The following is a 22,893-nucleotide window of genomic DNA, read 5'->3' as shown; positions in this document are numbered from 1 at the left end:
AATTCCCAAGTCTCCTAGCTATAAAAGATATGAGTTAAACATTTTTTTCAAGTATCAAATCTTAATCCTCAAGCAATTATAACAAGATCAATAAAGGTTTCTGCTGCCATAGTTGCCCCACACTTGTAAATATACAGGAGACTGAGTACAGTGCAAAAAAATAAATAAATAAATAAAACTCAAGTTAAGTGAACTATACTGTAAATCAGCTATGTTTAAAGTCTAAACTCTTCTGGGAAGAGGTATTGGTAGTAAAAATATGTTTTCATTGCAACTCCAGCCACCACTCCTGCAGACTTCACAGTGCTATGTAGAACAAGTTGTCAATATAGACCTCCCATTCTGGTGTCCATACTCAGTTTGGGTCACACTCTTGTCCACTACAACTCAAATCAGCCAGCACCCTGCTTTCCTTTTAACAAACCACCACTCTCCCATTGTGGAGGTCAGGAAGTTTAGGGGGTGACCCTTGTTAGCAAAAAGGTGACCCTAGCCCCTTCTCTATAGTGATTAGTTAAGAATCCAGTTAGCAGACTGTCTCCATAAAAGCATGAGCTGACAGTAGAGGAAAAAACCAAACAAACATGAAAATCAAGCAGAAGTTATAGCACACAGAAGTGATAAATCAGAAGAGAAAATATGCATTCCCCAAATCCCTGAGTTATTACTCAATAATATCTATTGGGTTATTATGTATACCCAATACCATGTATATACGATAACTATTTCCACAATGATAACCTGGTCACCACAGAAGTCTGTGCTATGTTTAGCATGCTCTAAACAGGCAAGGAAATTGTAAACCATTTTAGTCAAACTTTCCACTAAATGCTTTACATTTTTGAAGAAGAAATTTGGGCATTTCATATAATTTGTTGAGAGCAAGGACTTGGTCTATTTGTTTTGAGTTGTCAGCACCAAGCATAATGCCAGACACTCAGAAGCTGATCCATTAACTTTTACTCAATTAATATTTAGTGAGTTTAAAATAGATGTATTTGTACTAAGCTAATATTTATCGACTGTATTAAGCAATGTGTTAAGTGTTTTACATTAACTTTCACATTCAACTCTAACAACAATTTTGAAGGTAGATTTTACTATTCCCATTTTAAAGATAAGAAAACTGATGTTCACTTAAACATCTGTAAAGGGGATAGCTCAGGCAGACACCAGAGCCAGAATTGTTCTTTTTATTTTGTTATGTACCTAGAGATATTTCTAATTTGTTTCCTTTGGCTTATCACTATGTATCTATGTAACATATTGTGATAAGGAAGTGTAAGATGTACCTTTACACTTAGGTTACACCTATGGAACCTAAGTGTAAAGGTACATCTGGGCTTTACACTTCATAAGAAAACTGGGACTAATATTCAGAACATTGTGTTCCCTGTATATAACTTTCAAGATGACTTAACTAAGTTTTCTTTGATTTCAAACTTAAAAAAATAAGAAACAAAGTTATTTAAGTCTTTAATCATTCTATGCCTCATTTTTATCACATAAATTAACACTAGTGCCTACTTATTGAGGCTACTGTTAGAATTAAATGAGTTAAAGTATGTAAAATAATGCCTGACACTTCATTAATGCTTAATAAAGATGAGCTAGTAGGAATACAAACAGTATTGTAGAAACAGTGGTAAGCATATATTTCCATAAAATACCCAAGTTGAACTGTTATTTCTTGCTTCTAAGTCCATTTATGGAAAGACATTGCTTCCTTCAGTATTCACATGGGGAACTGAAAGTTAACATCACTTTTCCAACCCAAAAAATGGGGTAACAGGGGTCAAGACGGTGTAATGTGAACAGAAAAAAAAGAAGAAGAAATAGAGATTTGAAAAGCAGTGCTCACCACAAAGTCCTTCTGTGTAGGATGACAAATTAAATTGAGAGCCAAAATGAATGTCTACAATCCCTGTAAGATGAGCCCACTTTATGATTAGTCCAGCTGGAGTAGTAATCACATACATTGAACCAGAATCCTCTATGGACAGATCTTGATTTGAAAAAGGCAAAGGTACAGCAATAGAATCCACTTCTACCTAAAATTACATAATGCATTTACACCTATTAGAACAATGTTTATGTTTTAATATACACTCATAAAAATTAGGAAAATTCAGATTATTCCATTTCTTCTGATTTAATGTAAACTATTTTTAAATGCTTAAAAATCTATTTCTCTGCTGCTGCCAGTTTCTCACAACTCCTAAATTCTTTTATTGTTCTTTTGCTGTCTTGCTATAGTCAATATTTGTTCTAACCTCATTGCCCTTTATTCTCTTCAAAACCTAACTTTCTTCTAAGGTATATATGCTTTTTTATGTTTCCCCCAATATATGTTGATTATACCATTACCTCCTAATATAAATTAAAGATAATAAAGTTTTTTTCAGGATGTTTTCTTTAATCTGGGTCCTCTATTTGATCTTCTAAATCAGTGTTTGTTTAATTATAATGTTCATAATAACCATCTGTGAAGTTTGGTAAAGATTAAGATTACCAAAATTCTACTTCCAAGGTTTGGATTGGATCCTAGATCTTATATTTTTAACACGTTTTCTTGGTAATACTAATATAAGGAATCCAAGGATTTTTACTTTGAAAACAGTGCTTTAAATAACAATGATGACATGGAACCATGAGCTGTAACTAGCAGTAAATTTCTCAGAGTTCTATCTGACTAACCATCCAATTTCTCATCTTTATATCTTCCTCCTCTTGCCACCCTCAAGCTGAAACAGCCTTCTTTGCCTGGTTAATTTCTACTCATTCTTTAAGATTTATCTTAGGTGTTACCTCCTCCAAAAATATCCACTTAACCCTCCTATAAACTGCATTTTTAAATGACCTGTATCTCTGTTTCCATGGTATCTTGGTCATCACTCTATCACTATAGCTCCTACTGCCTTTTAATTGGCAGATAATTACATTTATGCACCCCACACACAACTGCAAGTTACTTGAGATCAGGACCTGTGTCATTTTATCACATAAACTCACTAAATGATTTTTTAAGTTAATAAGTTTTCAACTGAATACATCACCAGCCATCAGTTCAGCTGAGGCCAAAAATAAGCCCTTCCAACCAAACATTCACAACAACAGCACGGACCAGGTTTGAGTTTAATTTCCCATCCACTTCCTGTTAATATACCAACCTCATTAAAATCAAAGGTATATATAGAAATTCTCGTGTCCAAAAAAGTAACACATTCATATATTTTAAGTTTGCCTTAAAATTAAACTTTCTGATATCTTACTGCATTTTAGGCTCGCTTTAACACTGTTTCCAGTCCAGAATGTATGGCCTGTGCTAACAGAATTATTTCCAGAAAGCATATAACATCTCAGCCATTTTGAGCAAAATCTTTATAAATTATTTTTTTATATTTTTGAGAGACCATGTAGATCTGAGTGAAGCATCCAGCTTATAACTCACTCCTATTTGGTAAATATAATTCCTTTGGATAAAGGTTTTTCCTGTAAAATCAAATGGCTCCTTTCCAACTTTTTAATGATGCATTGCTCTTCTTCAGTTCATTTCAATAAATTTAAATATTCCTTCATTTTTTTAAGCTATCAATTAATGGTGTCAACATTTCAAAACTACTCTTTCCATCTGTTTTTCTCTCAGTAGTCTTCGTTCGGGTATTTTTGGCTGCTACCCTTTGCAACCTTATGATCCTCTCTTTCCCATCATTTCCACTTTGTCTAATTTGAAACACTAAACATTAACTCTGACACTAAGAAGCCTGGCCACTCATATTATCCAAGAGAGCTTTAGCATGTTTAACATGGCTGTTTCAGTTAACCTCAAAAGGGGAGAAACACTTGCAACAGTTGGCATGTTATGGTAGGAGACATATAATAGTATGAAACACATTTTAAACTGTCCATGAAAAGAATGATTAGACATCATAGCAATGAAAGTCCACTGATATGTTTAATTTCCCCTCTTTTTGGAAATAACTGTGCTTATATAATTTCTCAATTTCATCCATTATGAGGATATGCTTTAACTTTGTGTTCCTACCTTTCTTGCTGCCCGATTGACAAGTACTTTATGTAGAGATGTGGTCAAATTTAACTTCTTAAAACAAAGTCCAGAGGTTCTTCCAGAGGAAGCCTTAATTTGAAAGAAAATCGAAACTTTATGGAGTTAAACATAATTTTAGCAATAAACATAAGGAATTCACTAGACATTTTGCAGATACTCACTAGCTTTTTAAATGAGTTTCCATTCTGAAAAAAAAAGTATACAGAAAAAACATTTTTAAAAAATACATTACTTGACTTTTAAAAACATTATTTGGATTAATACTATATGCCTCTAAATATATTCACAAGAAACACGTTTTGTTTTAAGTACCAGAAGATAAATCTCAGTGAGTTGTTGAGTCCTTTCTTACTCTGGGAATACCTAATGTTGCAACATACTTCCGCTACTAGATTTATGAAGAAATGACAAAAGAATAGATTATGACTTACCTGATTCATGGAACATTTTTCAATACGAGCAACTATAACTTCCCCAGGAATTCTTACTAAGATATAAGAAGCCATACTATACAATGCTGCATTATTTCCATCAAATGTAATAATGCTGAATTCTGACAACATGGAACACCGACCTAAAAAGTGGTAGAGAGTAGATTTAGTCTATTAACTAATTATTTGTATTACAGTAATAACTGCTCCTTTAAAAACACCTTTTAAATTAGTCTCCTTATGTTTGACAAAAAGCAACTCTAAAAGTTACTGGGAATCAAAATCATAAATCAAATGAAGAAAGTTCAACAATAACTTTGTCTTGATGAGGTGATTGCTTCAAAAAAAATAATAATCTCCCCCGATTAAAAATTGATTGCCATGTAAGGAATGCAGACTTACACGGACATTCCCACTCAGGGCAGCAAATATCGCTGTTCACTTGAACAGGTCTTCCCCGGAAACCACAGTCAGGCACTTCTATGTCCTTTGGGCAATTAAGAGACCAGTTGTACAACTTCCATTCCATATTAAGGCATATATATTGGGTACAATTATAAACAGGATCAAATTGTTGAGGCTGTTAATAAAAAAGAAAATTAATGCATATTTTTCCATTTTCAACTAATGTTTTAAATTAATTTTTAAATTTCCTATTCACATTGCTTATAGTGTACATTTCCTAAATACAAAAGCTTTTGAAAGATGAACAATTAAAATTTCACTACAGCTTTTTGTTGAGGTATCCTCTCTGAAATACTCAGTATGAACTTCATTTAAACTCTACCTTAATATTGATTTGATTATCAGAATTGCCCAGATACCCAACTTCTGAGCAAACTGAAGTCTTGTCCTAAATTGTCTATATTAGTGTTTTGCAAGCAGACTTATACAGTGGCAGTCAACCTTTCACATTATGTTGTATAAAGCTAGTATATGATTAAGACTTCTGTTAATGTCAGTTTAAAAAAATTACAACTTAATATTATCCAAATTTTTCATTAAAAATCAAATGTGATATCAGTTTGACAGCACCTGGATAGAATCATTATAAATAACTTTTTATATATAGCTCACAGACTTCTAGATAAATAAAAAATAAATAAGTGGTAGATTTTTTTATAAATTACATTCTATATAAATTATAGTAATAACTATAGCAATGATAAATAATATAACACTTATTATGCTCCAGACATTGTTCTAATTAGTCCATTTTATTCCCACAAAAACACCCTCTGAGGTAGGAGCTAATATTTTTCCCTATTTCATAGATAGAAAATCAGGTTTAAGGTCAAATTAACTTGCCCCAAGTTTCATAGCTAGTAAATAGTAGAGTCAGAACTTAAATTCAGGCATTGTTGCTCTGAAAACCAGTGCTCTTAACCACTACTCTATACTGCATGTCAGGGGATGGAGGAAGAAAAATTAACATCTATTTAGCACCTATTATATATCATGCACTAATAAAGTAGCTTTTCATTTAATTCTCCCTAAATTTCGTGGGTCAGTTTCTATCATTCCAGTGTTATACATGATAAAAAACAAGGATAAGAGAGGGTAAAAAGTTTTCTAAATAGTGAGACTATTAAGAGAGGACTTCTCAATTTAAAAGCCAAAAGTAGGCAAATAGTCAAGTTCAGTCTTGCAAAATTTTCTGTGTATAAGTTGTATCAACTCCCAGAAAATGAAAGGAGATAGAAGAAAACTAAAATGCCTAAACAACACCTAAACCACCTAAAGAATCTATACCTTCCACTCTACTGAAGGAAGCTCTTTAACAAGGTCACCAATGAACTCCACATTGCTAAATTCAATGATCAATTCTCAGACCTCATCTAGTTGACCTGTTAACATATTTAGTATAGCTTATTACTCCATCTTCCTTAATATTTTCTTTCCTTGGCTTCCAGATCACCTAAAATCTCCTCCATTTTCTCTATTTCAGTGGTTACTATCCTTTGCATGTTTGTCATTGTTTCTCAATCTGTTGAAGTTGTAGTGGCCCTTCTCTCTTCCCTGTCTTCACTCAATCCCTTTGTGATCTCATCTAACCACAATTTTAAATACCCTTTATCCACGGAGAATTATAAAAATTTCATCTTAACTTGATCTCTGCCCTAAACTCCACTTGTGTTCACCAGATCTGTATACCCATAGCTTTTTGATGTCTAAGAGGAATCTTAATCTTTACGTGGCAAAACTGAACTCCTGGCTATACCCACCCCAGACCTTCACTTCCCGCAATTTCCCCATCCTGATTAACGCCAACTTTATCCTTCAGTTGTTCAAGGCAAAACTCTTAGAATCCTTAATGCCTCTTTTTCATTCACACCTCATATCTAATTCTTCAGCAATTTCTGTAGCCTCTACCTTCAGAATAGATCCAGAACCCAGACATTTCTCACCATCTCCAATGCTATCACCTGGTCCAGATCACCATCAGTCTCTTGCCTAAATTCCTGCAGTAGCCTCCTAACTGGTTCTATTGTCTCTTTACACCCTACTCTCAACAGAGCAGCTAAAGTGATCCTGAAACAGATCAGATCATATAATTCCTCCGCTCAGAAATCTCCCTTTTCTCTTCCTGTGTCATTTAGAATGAAAGCCACAGTCTTCACAATCATCCACCAGGCCTTACATAATCTAGTTTATTTCCTACTATTTCCTACTATTATTACATAATCTAATTTATTTCCTACTATTTTACTCCATACTATTTTACTCCTTGCTATTCTTTTATTGTTTTAAGTTGTTAGGTACATTCTCAGCTCAGGGCTTTTGCACTTGGCTGGCCCCTCTGCCTCGAATGCTGTTGCCCTGGTTCTTTGTGTGGTTCACTCTTTTCACTTCTTCAGATTTTCTGCTCTAAAGTAACAGTCACTTTCTCAGTGAGGATCAGTGAGGATCATTTCATTGAAAATAGTTTTATTTTTCTCCTGAGCAGCAATCTCTAGCATTTTACATAACTTGGTAATTTATTTTGCTTATTGGCTGTTTCAGAATCCAATAAAATGTAAACTCCATAAAAGCAGGAATTTTTGCCTGCGTTTATATTGTTTTATTTATGGTACCTGAATAGTTCCTAGCCAGAAATAGTGCTAAATAAATATTGGTTGAATAAATCATTGGTTTATCAGAACAAGTAGCATATTTGGAGTAAGGAGATAATTTCACAAGTTTCAGCCAAGACAATTACTAGCTCTGGGATTCAATGACCTTATCTTTTTTTGCTTACTAGTATATATTTGTCATCTTGCACAGTGCCCGGCATATAGTAGCTGCTTAATAAATATTTTTGAATGCCCAAAGAGAAGCCCACAATATACTCTTTATTATTATAAAGAATTATTATCATTAAAGAATTATTAAAGAAACATAATTATTATTATTAAGTTAATAAGTTATCCAATTAATAAATCAATAAATAAAAGTATTAAGTTATCACACATAATTATTATTACAACTAACTATCACACAATTACTACTATTAAGGAATCATCCTTAAGACTTCATTTGCATTTTATTTGTTTTTCTCAGTGTGACCAGAGTCTAATTAATAAGAAATATCTGACAGTTAAGGAAATAAAATTGTTAAAATGTAATGCTTATTTAATTTAGCAAAGAAAGACTAGAGAGCATACCAAAAGAAGTTTAATAGCATCTGGATAGTGATACAGAAACATGAATAGACACAATAAGGAAATGACAAATAGCTAAAGAGATTACTCAGTCATACCTCACATTCCAAACCTGTCGTAGGTGTTAGCTTGTCAAACGCAGTGAAGTCTGATGGAGTAATCATTTCTGGACCTGAAGGAAATGAAGAGGTCCCCTGCATTAGTGGAGTGGTATTGATCATATATAAAACTCATTTGTGATAGAGACCATGCTAAGAAATTTTATATCGATTATTTCATTTAATTCTAACAAGAACCCTGTGAAGTAGATAATAATATTATTGTCATTTTACAGATAAGGAGACTAAGGTGTAGAGAGGTAAGCTGGTAAGTGTCAGAGGCAGAATTCGAACTTGGCAATTTTGATTCCAGAGCACTAGCTTTTAAGCACCATCCTAGAAACATCTTCACTGCCTTGTTGGTGTCAACACAATTGTTTGAACAGGTAGAAATATCAATAGGATCGCTAAAGATTTCTCAGGAGTTACAAATTTTGTTGCATTTCTAAAATGAGTAGTGAGGCTGATTCATTTCCCTGGTGAATCTCTAAAATGTTTTCCTTGCAAGCAGAATAGTTGATGCTGTGGACCACTGGAGACCCCAGTTGGTGGGTTTGGCGAAGGAGTTATCCATGGAAAGGGAAAACACAACTGGTAAACACATTTGTAAGACTTCTTCCAAAGCTTTTTGTTAGTACTAAAGGTATCTCTAAAATATTCAAAGTCTGAAGGACTGTAGAAGAGTGAAAATGAATGGCTGAAATTTTGTCTAGCTGTAACTGCAGTGTCCATTGTTGATACCATCTAAAAATGACTATATTAGTTTCCTATAACTGCTGTAAACAAATGATTACAAATTTAGTGTTTTGAAACATTACCAAATTATTATCTTGTGGTTCTGGAAGTCCGAAGTCCTAAAATCAAGATATCAGCAAGGGCTGTACTCCTTCTGGAGCCCCTATGGAAGAATCTGTTTCCTTGCCTTTTCCAACTATGGATTGCCTGAATACTCATGGTCCCTTCTTCCATCTTCAAAGCCACAGAATAATATCTTCAAATCTCAATTTCTCTCTCTCTCTCTTTCTCTCCCTCCCTCCCTTTCTCCTTCCCTGCTGATTCTGACATCTGACTTGTGATACCTTCTCTGACTCTGACCCTCCTCCTTCTCTTCTATAAGGACCCTTGTGATTACATTGGGCTCACATGGATAATCCAGGATAACTTCCCCATCGCAAAATTGTTAACTTTATCACATCTGCAAAGTCCCTTTAGCATGTAAGGTCCCATATTTATAAATTCTGGGGATTAAGACATGGACATCTTTGGAGGGCCATTATTCAGTCTACCACAATGACATTAGACAAAACTTTTTGTTGTTGTTAAATAAATTCCATAAATAACCTTAATTTTGTACTTATCTTATGGCTTCTAACTTACAAAATAAATGAAGTAGAATAAAAATTCCCATTGCTTGGTCCTATAAACAGTGTTCATGGTATATTAGATGTTGTATCTTCTAGAGAATATGATATTTTTACAGACTTAAATATCTTCATTTCCATCATCATAAATGTTTGAGCATAGTAATAGCAGACAAAGTTCCAGCCCAGAGCAAGCACAGAGTCATGAAAAATTCTGATAACTGGGGGTCTGAGTGGTCTCAGCAATAAAGTAGTCCATTGTTTTCTAAAGTCATCAATGGGTTATAAGCACTGTCTTAGGGTAGAATTATAATAATCAAGCTTGTCGTAATAACTATAGCTTTGTAGTAAGTTTTAAATTGGAAAGTATGAGTCCTACAACTTTGTCCTTTTTCAAGATTATTTTGGCTATTCTAGGTTCCCTGCATTTCCATATGAATGTAGGGTCAGTTTGTCAATTTCTGCAAAGAAGTAACTGGGATTTTGATAGGTATTGCATTAAATCTGTAAATAAAATTTGGGAGTATTGTCATTTTAGCAATATTAAGTCTTCCAGGAACATGAGATGGCTTTCCATTTATTTTGATCTTCCTAATTCCTTCAATAACATTTTGTAGTTTTCACTGTACAAGTCATATACTACTTTTGCCAGATGTATTCCTACATATTTTATGCTACTGTAAATAGAATTGCTTTCTTCATTTCATTTTTAGATTGTTCATTGCTAGTACATAGAAACACAATTGATTTTAGTCACTGGTCTTTTTTTCTGCAAGTTTGTTGATGTATTACTATTTGCCCATTAATTAGTGCTAACAGGTTTTAGTGGATTCTTTAGAATAATCTGTACACAGGATCATATCATCTACAAATAAAAATAATTTTACAGGGTAGTTTTCTTACTCCTGAGGGTCATGGAGTAAAATCTATCTCCCCAATATAGTGACCACGGTACTTTAAATTGTCTTAGATGTTTAAAATATACAATGACTATTGTTTTGGGGGGATATTACAGAATGTAAAGTAGACAGCAGTACTTAGAGGAATTAACAGTGTATGTCCCAGATTTAGTACATGCAGTGTTATTCTAAACTTATTCACACCGTAGATTATACAACACAGGGAAAGTACCAACAGCCCCTCTCAAAATATGCTTTAAACTATACTAAATTCACTGATGCCTAAAATTTTACAGCAGTAGAGTAATTCCTCATCTCTACAGTGCTAATAACAAGACCTCTCTCTTAGCTTTCTCAAACAGATTAAATACATGCAAAGTCTGTACTCCAATGCCTGACACATAGTAAGTACTCAGTAAATGGTAGCTATTAAGAATAGGACTAATGAGTTGGGGAGGAACCAAGATGGCGGAGTAGAAGGATGTGCTCTCACTCCCTCTTACGAGAACACCAGAATCACAACTAGCGGCTGGACAATCATCGACAGGAAGACACTGGAACTCACCAAAAAAGATACCCCACATCCAAAGACAAAGGAGAAGCCACAATGAGACGGTAGGAGGGGCACAATCACAGTAAAATCAAATCCCATAACTGGTGGGTGGGTGACTCACAGACTGGAGAACACTTATACCACAGAAGTCCACCCACTGGAGTGAAGGTTCTGAGCCCCCCGTCAGGCTTCCCAACCTGGGGGTCCGGCAACGGGAGGAGGAATTCCTAGAGAATCAGACTTTGAAGCCTAGTGGGAATTGATTGCAGGACTTCGACAGGACTGGGGGAAACAGAGACTCCACTCTTGGAGGGCACACACAAAGCAGTGTGCACATCGGGACCCAGGGGAAGGAGCAGTGACCCCGGGGTGACTGAACCAGACCTACCTGCTAGTGTTGGAGGGCCTCCTGCAGAGGCGGGGGGTGGCTCTGTTTCACCGTGGGGACAAGGACACTGGCAGCAGAAGTTCTGGGAAGTACTCCTTGGTGTGAGCCCTCCCAGAGTCTGTCATTAGCCCCACCAAAGTGCCCAGGTAGGCTCCAGTGTTGGGTTGCCTCAGGCCAAACAACCAGCAGGGAGGGAACCCAGCCCCACCCATCAACAGTCAAGTGGATTAAAGTTTTATGGAGCTCTGACCGCCACAGCAACAGTCAGCTCTACCCACCACCAGTCTCTCCCATCAAGCCTCTTGGATAGCCTCATCCACCAGAGGGCGGAGAGCAGAAGCAAGAAGAACTACAATCCTACAGCCTGTGGAACAAAAACCACATTCACAGAAACACAGACAAGATGAAAAGGCAGCGGGCTATGTACCAGATGAAGGAACAAGATAAAACCCCAGAAAAACAACTAAATGAAGTGGAGACAGGCAACCTTCCAGAAAAAGAATTCAGAATAATGATAGTGAAGATGATCCAGGACCTCGGAGAAACAATGGAGGCAAAGATCAAGAAGATGCAAGAAATGTTTAACAAAGACCTAGAAGAATTAAAGAACAAACAAACAGAGATGAACAATATAATAACTGAAATGAAAAATACACTAGAAGGAATCAATAGCAAAATAACTGAGGCAGAAGAACGGATAAGTGACCTGGAAGACAGAATGGTGGAATTCACTGCTGTGGAACAGAATAAAGAAAAAGGAATGAAAAAAAATGAAGACAGCCTAAGAGACCTCTGGGACAACATTAAATGCAACAACATGCGCATTATAGGGGTCCCAGAAGGAGAAGAGAGAGAGAAAGGACCAGAGAAAATATTTGAAGAGATTATAGTCGAAAACTTCCCTAACATGGGAAAGGAAATACCCACCCAAGTCCCGGAAGCGCAGCAAGTCCCATACAGGATAAACCCAAGGAGAAACACACCGAGACACATAGTAATCAAATTGGCAAAAATTAAAGACAAAGAAAAATTATTGAAAGCAGCAAGGGAAAAACGACAAATAACATACAAGGGAACTCCCATAAGGTTAACAGCTGATTTCTCAGCAGAAACTCTACAAGCCAGAAAGGAGTGGCATGATATACTTAAAGTGATGAAAGGGAAGAAACTACAACCAAGATTACTCTACCCTGGCAAGGATCTCATTCAGATTCGATGGAGAAATCAAAAGCTTTACAGACAAGCAAAAGCTAAGAGAATTCAGCACCACCAAACCAGCTCTACAACAAATGCTAAAGGAACTTCTCTAAGTGGGAAACACAAGAGAAGAAAAGGACCTACAAAAACAAACCCCCCCAAAATTAAGAAAATGGTATTAGGAACATACATATCAATAATTACCTTAAACGTGAATGGATTAAATGCTCCAACCAAAAGACACAGTCTTGCTGAATGGATACAAAAACAAGACCCATATATATATGCTGTCTACAAGAGACCCACTTCAGACCTAGGGACACATACAGACTGAAAGTGAGGGGATGAAAAAAGATATTCCATGCAAATGGAAATCAAAAGAAAGCTGGAGTAGCTATACTCATATCAGATAAAATAGACTTTAAAATAAAGAATGTTACAAGAGACAAGGAAGGACACTACATAATGCTCAAGGGATCAATCCAAGAAGAAGATATAACAATTATAAATATAATGCACCCAACATAGGAGCACCTCAATACATAAGGCAACTGCTAACAGCTATAAAAGAGGAAAGTGACAGTAACACAATAGTAGTGGGGGACTTTAACACCTCACTTACACCAATGGACAGATCATCCAGACAGAAAATTAACAAAGAAACACAAGCTTTAAATGACACAATGGATCAGATAGATTTAATTCATATTTAAGAATTAAAAAAAAACAGCAGATTACACTTTCTTCTCAAGTGCGCACGGAACACTCTCCAGGATAGATCACATCTTGGGTCACAAAACAAGCCTCAGTAAATTTAAGAAAATTGAAATCATATCAAGCATCTTTTCTGACCACAACGCTATGAGATTAGAAATCAATTACAGGGAAAAAAATGTAAAAAACACAAACACATGGAGGCTAAACAATACGTTATTGAATAACCAAGAGATCACTGAGGAAATCAAAGAGGAAATCAAAAAATACCTAGAGACAAATGACAATGAAAACACGACGATCCAAAACCTATGGGATGCAGCAAAAGCAGTTCTAAGAGGGAAGTTTATAGCTATAAAAGCCTACCTCAAGAAACAAGAAAAATCTCAAGTAAACAATCTAACCTTACACCTAAAGGAACTAGAGAAAGAAAAACAAACAAAACCCAAAGTTAGCAGAAGGAAAGAAATCATAAATATCAGAGCGGAAATAAATGAAATAGAAACAAAGAAAACAATAGCAATGATCAATAAAACTAAAAGCTGGTTATTTGAGAAGGTAAACAAAATTGATAAACCATTAGCCAGACTCATCAAGAAAAAGAGGGAGAGGACTCAAATCAATAAAATTAGAAATTGAAAAGGAGAAGTTACAACAGACACCGCAGAAATACAAAGCATCCTAAGAGACTACTACAAGCAACTCTATGCCAATAAAATGGACAACCTGGAAGAAATGGACAAATTCTTAGAAAGGTATAACCTTCCAAGACTGCACCAGGAAGAAACAGAAAATATGAACAGACCAATCACAAGTAATGAAATTGAAACTGTGATTAAAAATCTTCCAACAAACAAAAGTCCAGGACCAGATGGCTTCACAGGTGAATTCTATCAAACATTTAGAGGAGAGCTAACACCCATCCTTCTCAAACTCTTCCAAAAAACTGAGGAGGAAGGAACACTCCCAAACTCATTCTATGAGGCCACCATCACCCTGATACCAAAACCAGACAAAGATACTACAAAAAAAGAAAATTACAGACCAATATCACCGATGGATGTAGATGCAAAAATCCTCAACAAAATAATAGCAAACAGAATCCAACAACACATTAAAAGGATCATACACCACGATCAAGTAGGATTTATCCCAGGGATGCAAGGATTCTTCAATATATGCAAATCAATCAATGTGATACACCATATTAACAAATTGAAGAATAAAAACCATATGATCATCTCAATAGATGCAGAAAAAGCTTTTGACAAAATTCAACACCCATTTATGATAAAAACTCTCCAGAAAGTGGGCATAGAGGGAACCTACCTCAACATAATAAAGGCCATATAGGACAAACCCACAGCAAACATCATTCTCAATGGTGAAAACCTGAAAGCATTTCCTCTAAGATCAGGAACGAGAGAAGGATGTCCACTCTCACCACTATTATTCAACACAGTTTTGGAAGTCCTAGCCACGGCAATCAGAGACAAAAAGAAATAAAAGCAATACAAATTGGAAAAGAAGAATTAAAACTGTCACTGTTTGCAGATGACATGATACTATACGTAGAGAATCCTAAAAATGCCACCAGAAAACTACTAGAGCTAATCAATGAATTTGGTAAAGTTGCAGGATACAAAATTAATGCACAGAAATCTCTTGCATTCCTATACACTAATGATGAAAAATCTCCAAGAGAAATTAAGGAAACACTCCCATTTACCATTGCAACAAAAAGAATAAAATACCTAGGAATAAACCTACTTAGGGAGACAAAAGACCTGTATGCAGAAAACTATAAGACACTGATGAAAGAAATTAAAGATGATATAAACAGATGGAGAGATATATCATGTTCTTGGATTGGAAGAATCAATATTGTGAAAATGACTATACTACCCAAAGCAATCTACAGATTCAATGCAATCCCTATCAAATTACCAATAGCATTTTTTACAGAACTAGAACAAATCATCTTAAAATTTGTATGGAGACACAAAGACCCCGAACAGCCAAAGCAGTCTTGAGGGAAAAAAACAGAGCTGGAGGAATCAGACTCCCTGACTTCAGACTCTACTACAAAGCTACAGTAATCAAGAAAATATGGTACTGGCACAAAAACAGAAACATAGATCAATGGAACAAGATAGAACGCCCAGAGATAAACCCACGCACCTATGGTCAACTAATCTATGACAAAGGAGGCAAAGATATACAATGGAGAAAAGGCAGTCTCTTCAATAAGTGGTGCTGGGAAAACTGGACAGCTACATGTAAAAGAATGAAATTAGAACACTCCCTGACACCATACACAAAAATAAACTGAAAATGGATTCGAGACCTAAATGTAAGACTGGACACTATAAAACTCTTAGAGGAAAACATAGGAAGAACACTCTTTGACATAAATCACAGCAAGATCTTTTTTGATCCACCTCCTAGAGTAATGGAAATAAAAACAAAAATAAACAAATGAGACCTAATGAAACTTCAAAGCTTTTGCACAGCAAAGGAAACCATAAACAGGAAGAAAAGACAGCCCTCAGAATGGGAGAAAATATTTGCAAACAGATAAAGGATTAATCTCCAAAATATATAAACAGCTCATTCAGCTCAATATTAAAGAAACAAACAACCCAATCCAAAAATGGGCAGTAGACCTAAATAGACATTTCTCCAAAGAAGACATACAGATGGCCAGGAAGCACATGAAAAGATGCTCAACATCACTAATTATTAGAGAAATGCAAATCAAAACTACAATGAGGTATCACCTCACACCAGTCAGAATGGGCATCATCAGAAAATCTACAAACAACAAATGCTGGAGAGGGTGTGGAGAAAAGGGAACCCTCTTGCACTGTTGGTGGGAATGTAAATTGATACAGCCACTATGGAGAACAGTATGGAGGTTCCTGAAAAAACTAAAAATAGAATTACCATATGACCCAGCAATCCCACTACTGGGCATATAGCCAGAGAAAACCATAATTCAAAAAGACACATGCACCCCAATGTTCATTGCAGCACTATTTACAATAGCCAGGTCATGGAAGCAACCTAAATGCCCATCGACAGATGAATGGATAAAGAAGTTGTGGTACATATATACAATGGAATATTACTCAGCCATAAAAAGGCATGAAATTGAGTCATTTGTTGAGACGTGGATGGATCTAGAGACTGTCATACAGAGTGAAGTAAGTCAGAAAGAGCGAAACAAATATCGTATATTAACACATGTATGTGGAACGTAGAATAATGGTACAGATGAACCGGTTTGCAGGGCAGAAGTTGAGACACAGATGTAGAGAACAAACATGTGGACACCAAGGGGGGAAAACCACGGTGGGGTGGGGATGGTGGTGTGCTGAATTGGGCGATTGGGATTGACATGTATACACTGATGTGTATAAAATTGATGACTAATAAGAACCTGCAGTATAAACAAACAAACAAACAATAAAAACAACTAATACTAAACTTTCTTTGGGTTATTTGTATGGAAATATGTTAATATAAATGTTTCAGATATTACATGAAATTTCTAAAAATCTTATATGTTCTGGTATAATGTTATAAGTCATAACTCTAGTTATTACTTTAAAATGTATACCTCAGAAATAACTAAATTTCCTTGTCAATTGCATTATTATGAACTTTCATCAAATCTTTAACCGTGGTCATTTTTAAGTCTTTTGTCATTTACAGACAGTTCTGGGTGTACTCTGATGCTTTTGCAAAAATGTTCCTATAAAAGGGTTTCATCTTCAAGGAATTCATGGAAAAGACTCTGACAAGTACAGGTTTCTGGTAACTGACTGTACTGCTGAACTGAATGAGTAAGCATTTTCAGAACTCTAATGGAAAACTGATGAATTCATAAAAGTGCTGACAAAAGATCAAGATAAAAAAAATTAATTACATGGCACTGAATGAACTGATGAGGATGATTATAATCTTTGTGACTTTCTGTTTGAATAAAAAAAAAAAAAATCCCACAAGGACTCAGAGGCAAAAACTATACAAATCAATTTTCACTGCAAAGTAAAGGAGCTGTTACAGTGGAGGATTACTGGACTGAATGTCAATATTATGACATAGTATGAGTGTGTTTCGTGTTTGGTAATTGCAACTATGTTGCTTTTGTCGTGGTCATCCATTTACAATGCTTGGTGTCAGTTTATTTATCTCTTGTAAAAATAAAATACAGTGTGTGTGTGTGAAAAAAATAAAAATAAAAATAAAAAATAAATATCATAATTAAAAAGAAAAAGAGGGCTTCCCTGGTGGCGCAGTGGTTGAGAGTCTGCCTGCCAATGCAGGGGACACGGGTTCAAGCCCTGGTCTGGGAAGATCCCACATACCACGGGGCAACTGGGCCCGTGAGCCACAATTACTGAGCCTGCGCGTCTGGAGCCTGTGCTCCGCAACAAGAGAGGCCGCGATAGTGAGAGGCCCGCGCACCGCGATGAAGAGTGGCCCCCGCTTGCCGCAACTAGAGAAGGCCCTCGCACAGAAATGAAGACCCAACACAGCCATAAATAAATAAATAAAAAAGAACGTGACTTTCTTAAAAAAAAAAAAAAAAAAAGAAAAAAAGAATAGTAGTAATAAGCGATGATTGTAGTGAGACTATTATTTGGAAGATGTCACAGGACTTACTAAAATCCTCCAGTGATTCGCCATGGCCTTCAGAAAAAAACACAAACCCAACAATTTCCTGTCATGGGCCGTTTGTGATCTGGCCTCTAAACATCTCTTCCACACCATCTCTTGGCACAATTCCCCCACACCACACTCTCAAGGTGCGATGACCTGCTTGGAGCCCCTCTGTGTGACAGGTTCCCTCTCGGCTGCAGGCCTTTGCATGTGCACACACTTCCTCCTTCTCCTAGCTATCCACCTCTGACCTTCTGTTACCCAACTGAGACCACACGTCCAAAATAAGTATAAGACCCCTCCTGCTTACCGCTTGTACTTACTCCTACTGTAATATCACGACAGCCTATGGACTATTCGCTGTTTTAGGGTTGGGGCTGTGATTTGTTCACCATTCTCCCTTCCTCCCCCCTCCCCACCCCCAGTGTCAGGACAGTACCTGGCAGCGTTGACACTCAATGAAAGCTTGTCAAACATATTTAAAGAATAAGTATCTGAATTTTTCTAAATTATAACCCCAGGAGATATAATACATTAGGTTTGTCAAGCCTCACTGTGAGTGGATTTATTCAATCCTTTCCTGAGGCAAGTTTCACAGGGAGGGAGCGAAGTGAGGGTTTGAGCCCAGAATGCCTCCTCCAGAGGCTGGGAGAGAACACAGGAATGAGAATAAAAGTGCTTAAAGGATGACTTCATTTGCCTTAAAGTCTCTTCAGCGTCAACTTAGTCACTGTGAAAATTTAATCAGGATTTAGTAAAAGCTAAATTCTAGGCAAAGACGTGAGGGAAGTTCTTATTATCTATACTAACTGAAATGGGACAGAGGTGGACCAAAGGTGGAAGCCATTCTGAAAATGTGGCTTGTTGATCCAGTGAATAGCTACTTAGTGAGACCAAAGTGACTGCTGGGTTCTCTCGTGGATGGGATAGTACTAACACCAGCAGCTGTTTAGGAGTGCCAAGATTTAAATTACATGATGCTAAGTTTAGTGTCTAAAGTTGTAACGATACCTGTAAACATGGGTAGAGATGGCTTACCTGGAGAAATTAATGCTGGTTCTGTGGGAATCAGAGGTATGCCTACAAAGAAGCAAAGATACTCTTCTTTAATCTGTTTTGCTTAAAGTGAAGCCCACATAGTTCATATAAGGATGTTTAGCTTTAAGGAAAATATTTTGGGAGAGAGGATGCAGGAGGAATGTGAGAGCAAAGACTTACATGGTTTAGAAAGTAATTCAGAATCCAAAAACTTTGAAAAGGACAATGAATAAGAATGTCATGAAGGTTTATTGTCTGTCTAAAACTTCTGTTCATAGTCACTTGCCATCATATAAAAAATATTCAAGTATTTTACTTTTCAGAATAAGTGAAGTAAGGTTCACACTTACAGTCTTCTGGGTAAACACACTTGAGAGTGACTTCATCAAGGATCATATTTTTAGGGCAGTAGGGCAAGCATCCTTCAACCCTTTAAATGAAAAAAAATTAAAGTAAGAAAAAAATTTTAATATAAAAATATATTACATTTAATATAGGAAACTAAGATACAGTTTTCCTAAAATTCTTCTGTTCTCCTTGTCAAGCACTAAGCAGTGCTCTGCTTGCTATTATTCCATCATACCTCATTGTATGAAATCACAAGCTAGTGGATGATAAGAAATATTCATGACTGAGGCAGAATCTGAACACAGAATATTCAAAACATACACTTATGTTTGGGACACACTAAGGCCATGTTCTGTAATTGTGATTTTACTCTATGTTCATCATACTGTTACTTTCCTATACTCCCCCACATATAAGCAGAGAGACACACTCTTTGAATATCCATAAGGATGTTGGTAGAACAAAAACAGGATGTTCAGGGGCTCTCCTGCTGATTATTAAGCCCTGAAGTCATCAAAAAGTAACTAGGAATCTCTGGGTGGCAGAGATGGAGGTGGGACATGCTCTTCTCTGAGAACAGGGAAGGGGGTGGCAGAGGCTGCAGTTCTCAAGAGCCTCAGGGCCTGTGCCCAAAATAGTGGCTGTGCTCTGGGAGGAGGTGGTTGTATATGAGCCTAAGGAGACTGAATTTCAAGCCCCAAAACGTCTGGTCTTGTGTGTGGGCACATGAAATCAGGAGGCCCACATTTCAAGAAGCATGGGCTTGGGAATCGGGGGCCAAAAACAGGCAGGACCATCCTGAATGCTTATCCTCTAAGGGAATGAAGCCAAGATAATGACTGAGATAAAGTCTTCCTTCTCGTTCAGTTGGGGCTCAGAGTCCAGTTTATTCTGATTCAAAAGAAATATATCCTTCATGTACAACCAATTATTAGATTCATACATACTAGAGAGAATTACTGTACATATAGTTTTAAAAAGGCTTGCTTATCTGCCTCTCAAATACACCGGCAGGCTATGATACTAATTTTAATATTTTAAAACATTTCCAATTGCCTTACCTACAAAGTAAAAAATTTGGACCAAACATACAGCCCCTTTCCAATTCAGTGTGGAAATGAACTAACTTGACACTAAGGGCATGTGTTGCCACCAGAGGGCACTCGTTCATGGAAGGAAATCCAAAACCAAGAAAAGCTAATTTCTCTTTTAACAGAAGCCCCTTTGGCCATCTCTTGGATACTTCCTTCACATATTTTTTTTTAAAAACATTAATAGCTCAGCTTATAAGACCAATTATTTATTTCATAAAGTGAACTTAAATAATAAAATTTTAACCAGTATATGATATTCCTATCCTACTCTAAACTCTGTCAAGCAAAAAAGAAAAAGTTACTAGATTACTGAAAATACTAGGGCCAGCTGGTTATCCTCACATTAAATAAACATCATTTTTTATGCAACTCAATTATCCTGCAGTTGCTTTATGCAAGTCAAAACCACAGCTATCGTTTTAAAATCATCTTCCAAAACCCAGTAACTTGTTCCTTTAAAATGTCGTCATGGTTGCACACAGCAGGGTCCTCTTTATTTTGTCATACAACTGGTAATCTAGTCAACGTCTGACTGATAAATATGCCTCAGATGTAGAACAGTTCTTATAATAGGTATATTATGTAATAGGGATAGCTCTACTTACATATGGGCTCTGTGGTATGCTAGTTGGCATCTTTTCTCATAAAAGTTCTCATTTCCACTAGATATTTTTATTTTCAACACTTGCTATGTGCCAGAAACTGAAATCATCTAGAACAAGCAGGGTGGTTCTGCTGGGGACTTGGAGGAGGGGTGCAGGGCTATGTTGACACGCCAGCTCAGTACTTGAGTCTCCCCTCAGGACCTCAAGTACCAGGAGGAGCCATAATGAGGTGCCTCAGCCCAGGAAACCGGAAGAAGTAGAAAGGAAATAGTGGTCAAGACAGAGATGAGAAACAGCTTGGCAGGGGTGAAGTTTCATGCTGAGTCTCTTCTCTGCGTTCTAACTATACCAAAAAGGAAACTTCGGGGGAGCTACAGACCAAACAATGGAAGCACTGAGGATCTGGGTTCAACCACCCTGGAGACTGGGTATGCCACAAGAAATAAACTAGCCAAATGCCACTTCAGAATATAGCTCCGTTTCCTCCCCAGTGCCAGGGCTGGCCTTGCCCCTCTCTCCTTCTTCCTTCCTCCCCCACGTGCTCTCCTTCCTATGGGGCCCCTGTTATTTCCCCTCCTCCCGATGGCTCCCAGAAGAGACAGGAAATAGGTTTGTGAATGTGAGGGGTCCAAGTGAATGGTGAAGACTTCTTTTCAGAAAGAACTGGTTGTTTTTTTTAAGAAAATAAACAGAAATATCATTTCCTTCTCTCTGTTCCCATAGCACCTGTTACCCAACAGGATGTAGTTGTTCAAACTCTGGCTCTACTGCCTGCAAACTGTGTGGTCTGAGGCAAGTTGCTTAACTTCTCTGTGCCTCGGTTTGTTTTCTCTTCTGAAAATGGGAATAATGAGATTACCAGTTGTACAGCACTTAGCACAGTGTGTGTCATGCTGTAAATACTTCAATGTGCTAGTTGTAGTGGTGGTTATTCCTCTAGCCCTCTTTCCCCTGTATTGTCAATTATCTGCTATTGTTCCTGTCTTCTTCCTAAAGACTGTGAGCTCCTTGAAATAAGGGCTACATCTCATTTACTCATATGCCAGAACCTTTTCTAGTGCCAGTGTTTGTTGTAGAGCAGAAGCTCATAAATGACTAATAGAAAATGATTCTTTTAAAAATATTCCCTCCTACTACTGTTGCATTTCTCTGTTCTCCTTTACAACAAAACTCCTTACAAAAAAAAAAAAAAGCTGTTACATTGCTTATCTCCATTTTGCCTCTTCCTATTCTCCAGATCACCAAATCCAACGAACAATTTTCAGTTTGAAATTTAAAATCTTCAAAACCAAATTCCTGGCTTTTCCTCCAAACTGCTCCTCCTAACATATTCCTTATCTTAGTAAATGGCAACTCAGCCCTTCCGTTAAATTGAATCATTCGAGTTTGTTGATATTTGACCAGTTTTGACCACAAAAAATTGCGATTTCATATGATTCTGAAACCTACAAAATGCTGAGACCTGAACTGGAGTCCTTAACTCCTCTTTCTCTCATAACTGACATTGACTCTATCAGCATCCCTTATGGCCCTAAGTTCAAAATATATCCAGAATCTGTTCACTTCCCACATAACCTCCAGGGCTACCAACCTAGTCAAATCCCCTTCATGTCTTGTGTATTACTGCCCATTTCTGCCCTTGTTCTTCCCCTCACCAAAAGTCAATGCAATAGCCAGGGTAAACATTTTAAAAGATCCTGTCACTCCTCTGCCCAAAATACACCAGGACGTTACTCAGAGAAAAAAAGTCCTCACAACAGGCTACAAGGCCCTATATGATTCACCCACC

At 36.7% G+C, this 22,893-nt stretch overlaps 1 protein-coding gene across 1 annotated transcript in view; it reads right to left on the bottom strand.

The window, feature by feature from the left end:
* The window catches only part of OTOGL (otogelin like), a 169,025-nt gene that overhangs the window by 31,480 nt on the left and 114,652 nt on the right, over positions 1-22,893 (bottom strand). The window contains exons 36-43 of the mRNA XM_068560704.1: positions 19,408-19,487; positions 19,031-19,099; positions 8,240-8,313; positions 4,903-5,080; positions 4,501-4,643; positions 4,231-4,254; positions 4,046-4,138; positions 1,862-2,051 (exon numbers count right to left, since the gene is read on the bottom strand). Coding sequence (XP_068416805.1) covers positions 1,862-2,051; positions 4,046-4,138; positions 4,231-4,254; positions 4,501-4,643; positions 4,903-5,080; positions 8,240-8,313; positions 19,031-19,099; positions 19,408-19,487 — 851 coding nt within the window. The remainder of the gene's footprint in view (positions 1-1,861; positions 2,052-4,045; positions 4,139-4,230; positions 4,255-4,500; positions 4,644-4,902; positions 5,081-8,239; positions 8,314-19,030; positions 19,100-19,407; positions 19,488-22,893) is intronic.

The sequence above is a fragment of the Eschrichtius robustus genome, chromosome 13 (assembly GCF_028021215.1).
Source record: "Eschrichtius robustus isolate mEscRob2 chromosome 13, mEscRob2.pri, whole genome shotgun sequence".
NCBI lineage: Eukaryota > Metazoa > Chordata > Mammalia > Artiodactyla > Eschrichtiidae > Eschrichtius > Eschrichtius robustus.
This window is presented reverse-complemented; position numbering and strand designations above follow the sequence as displayed.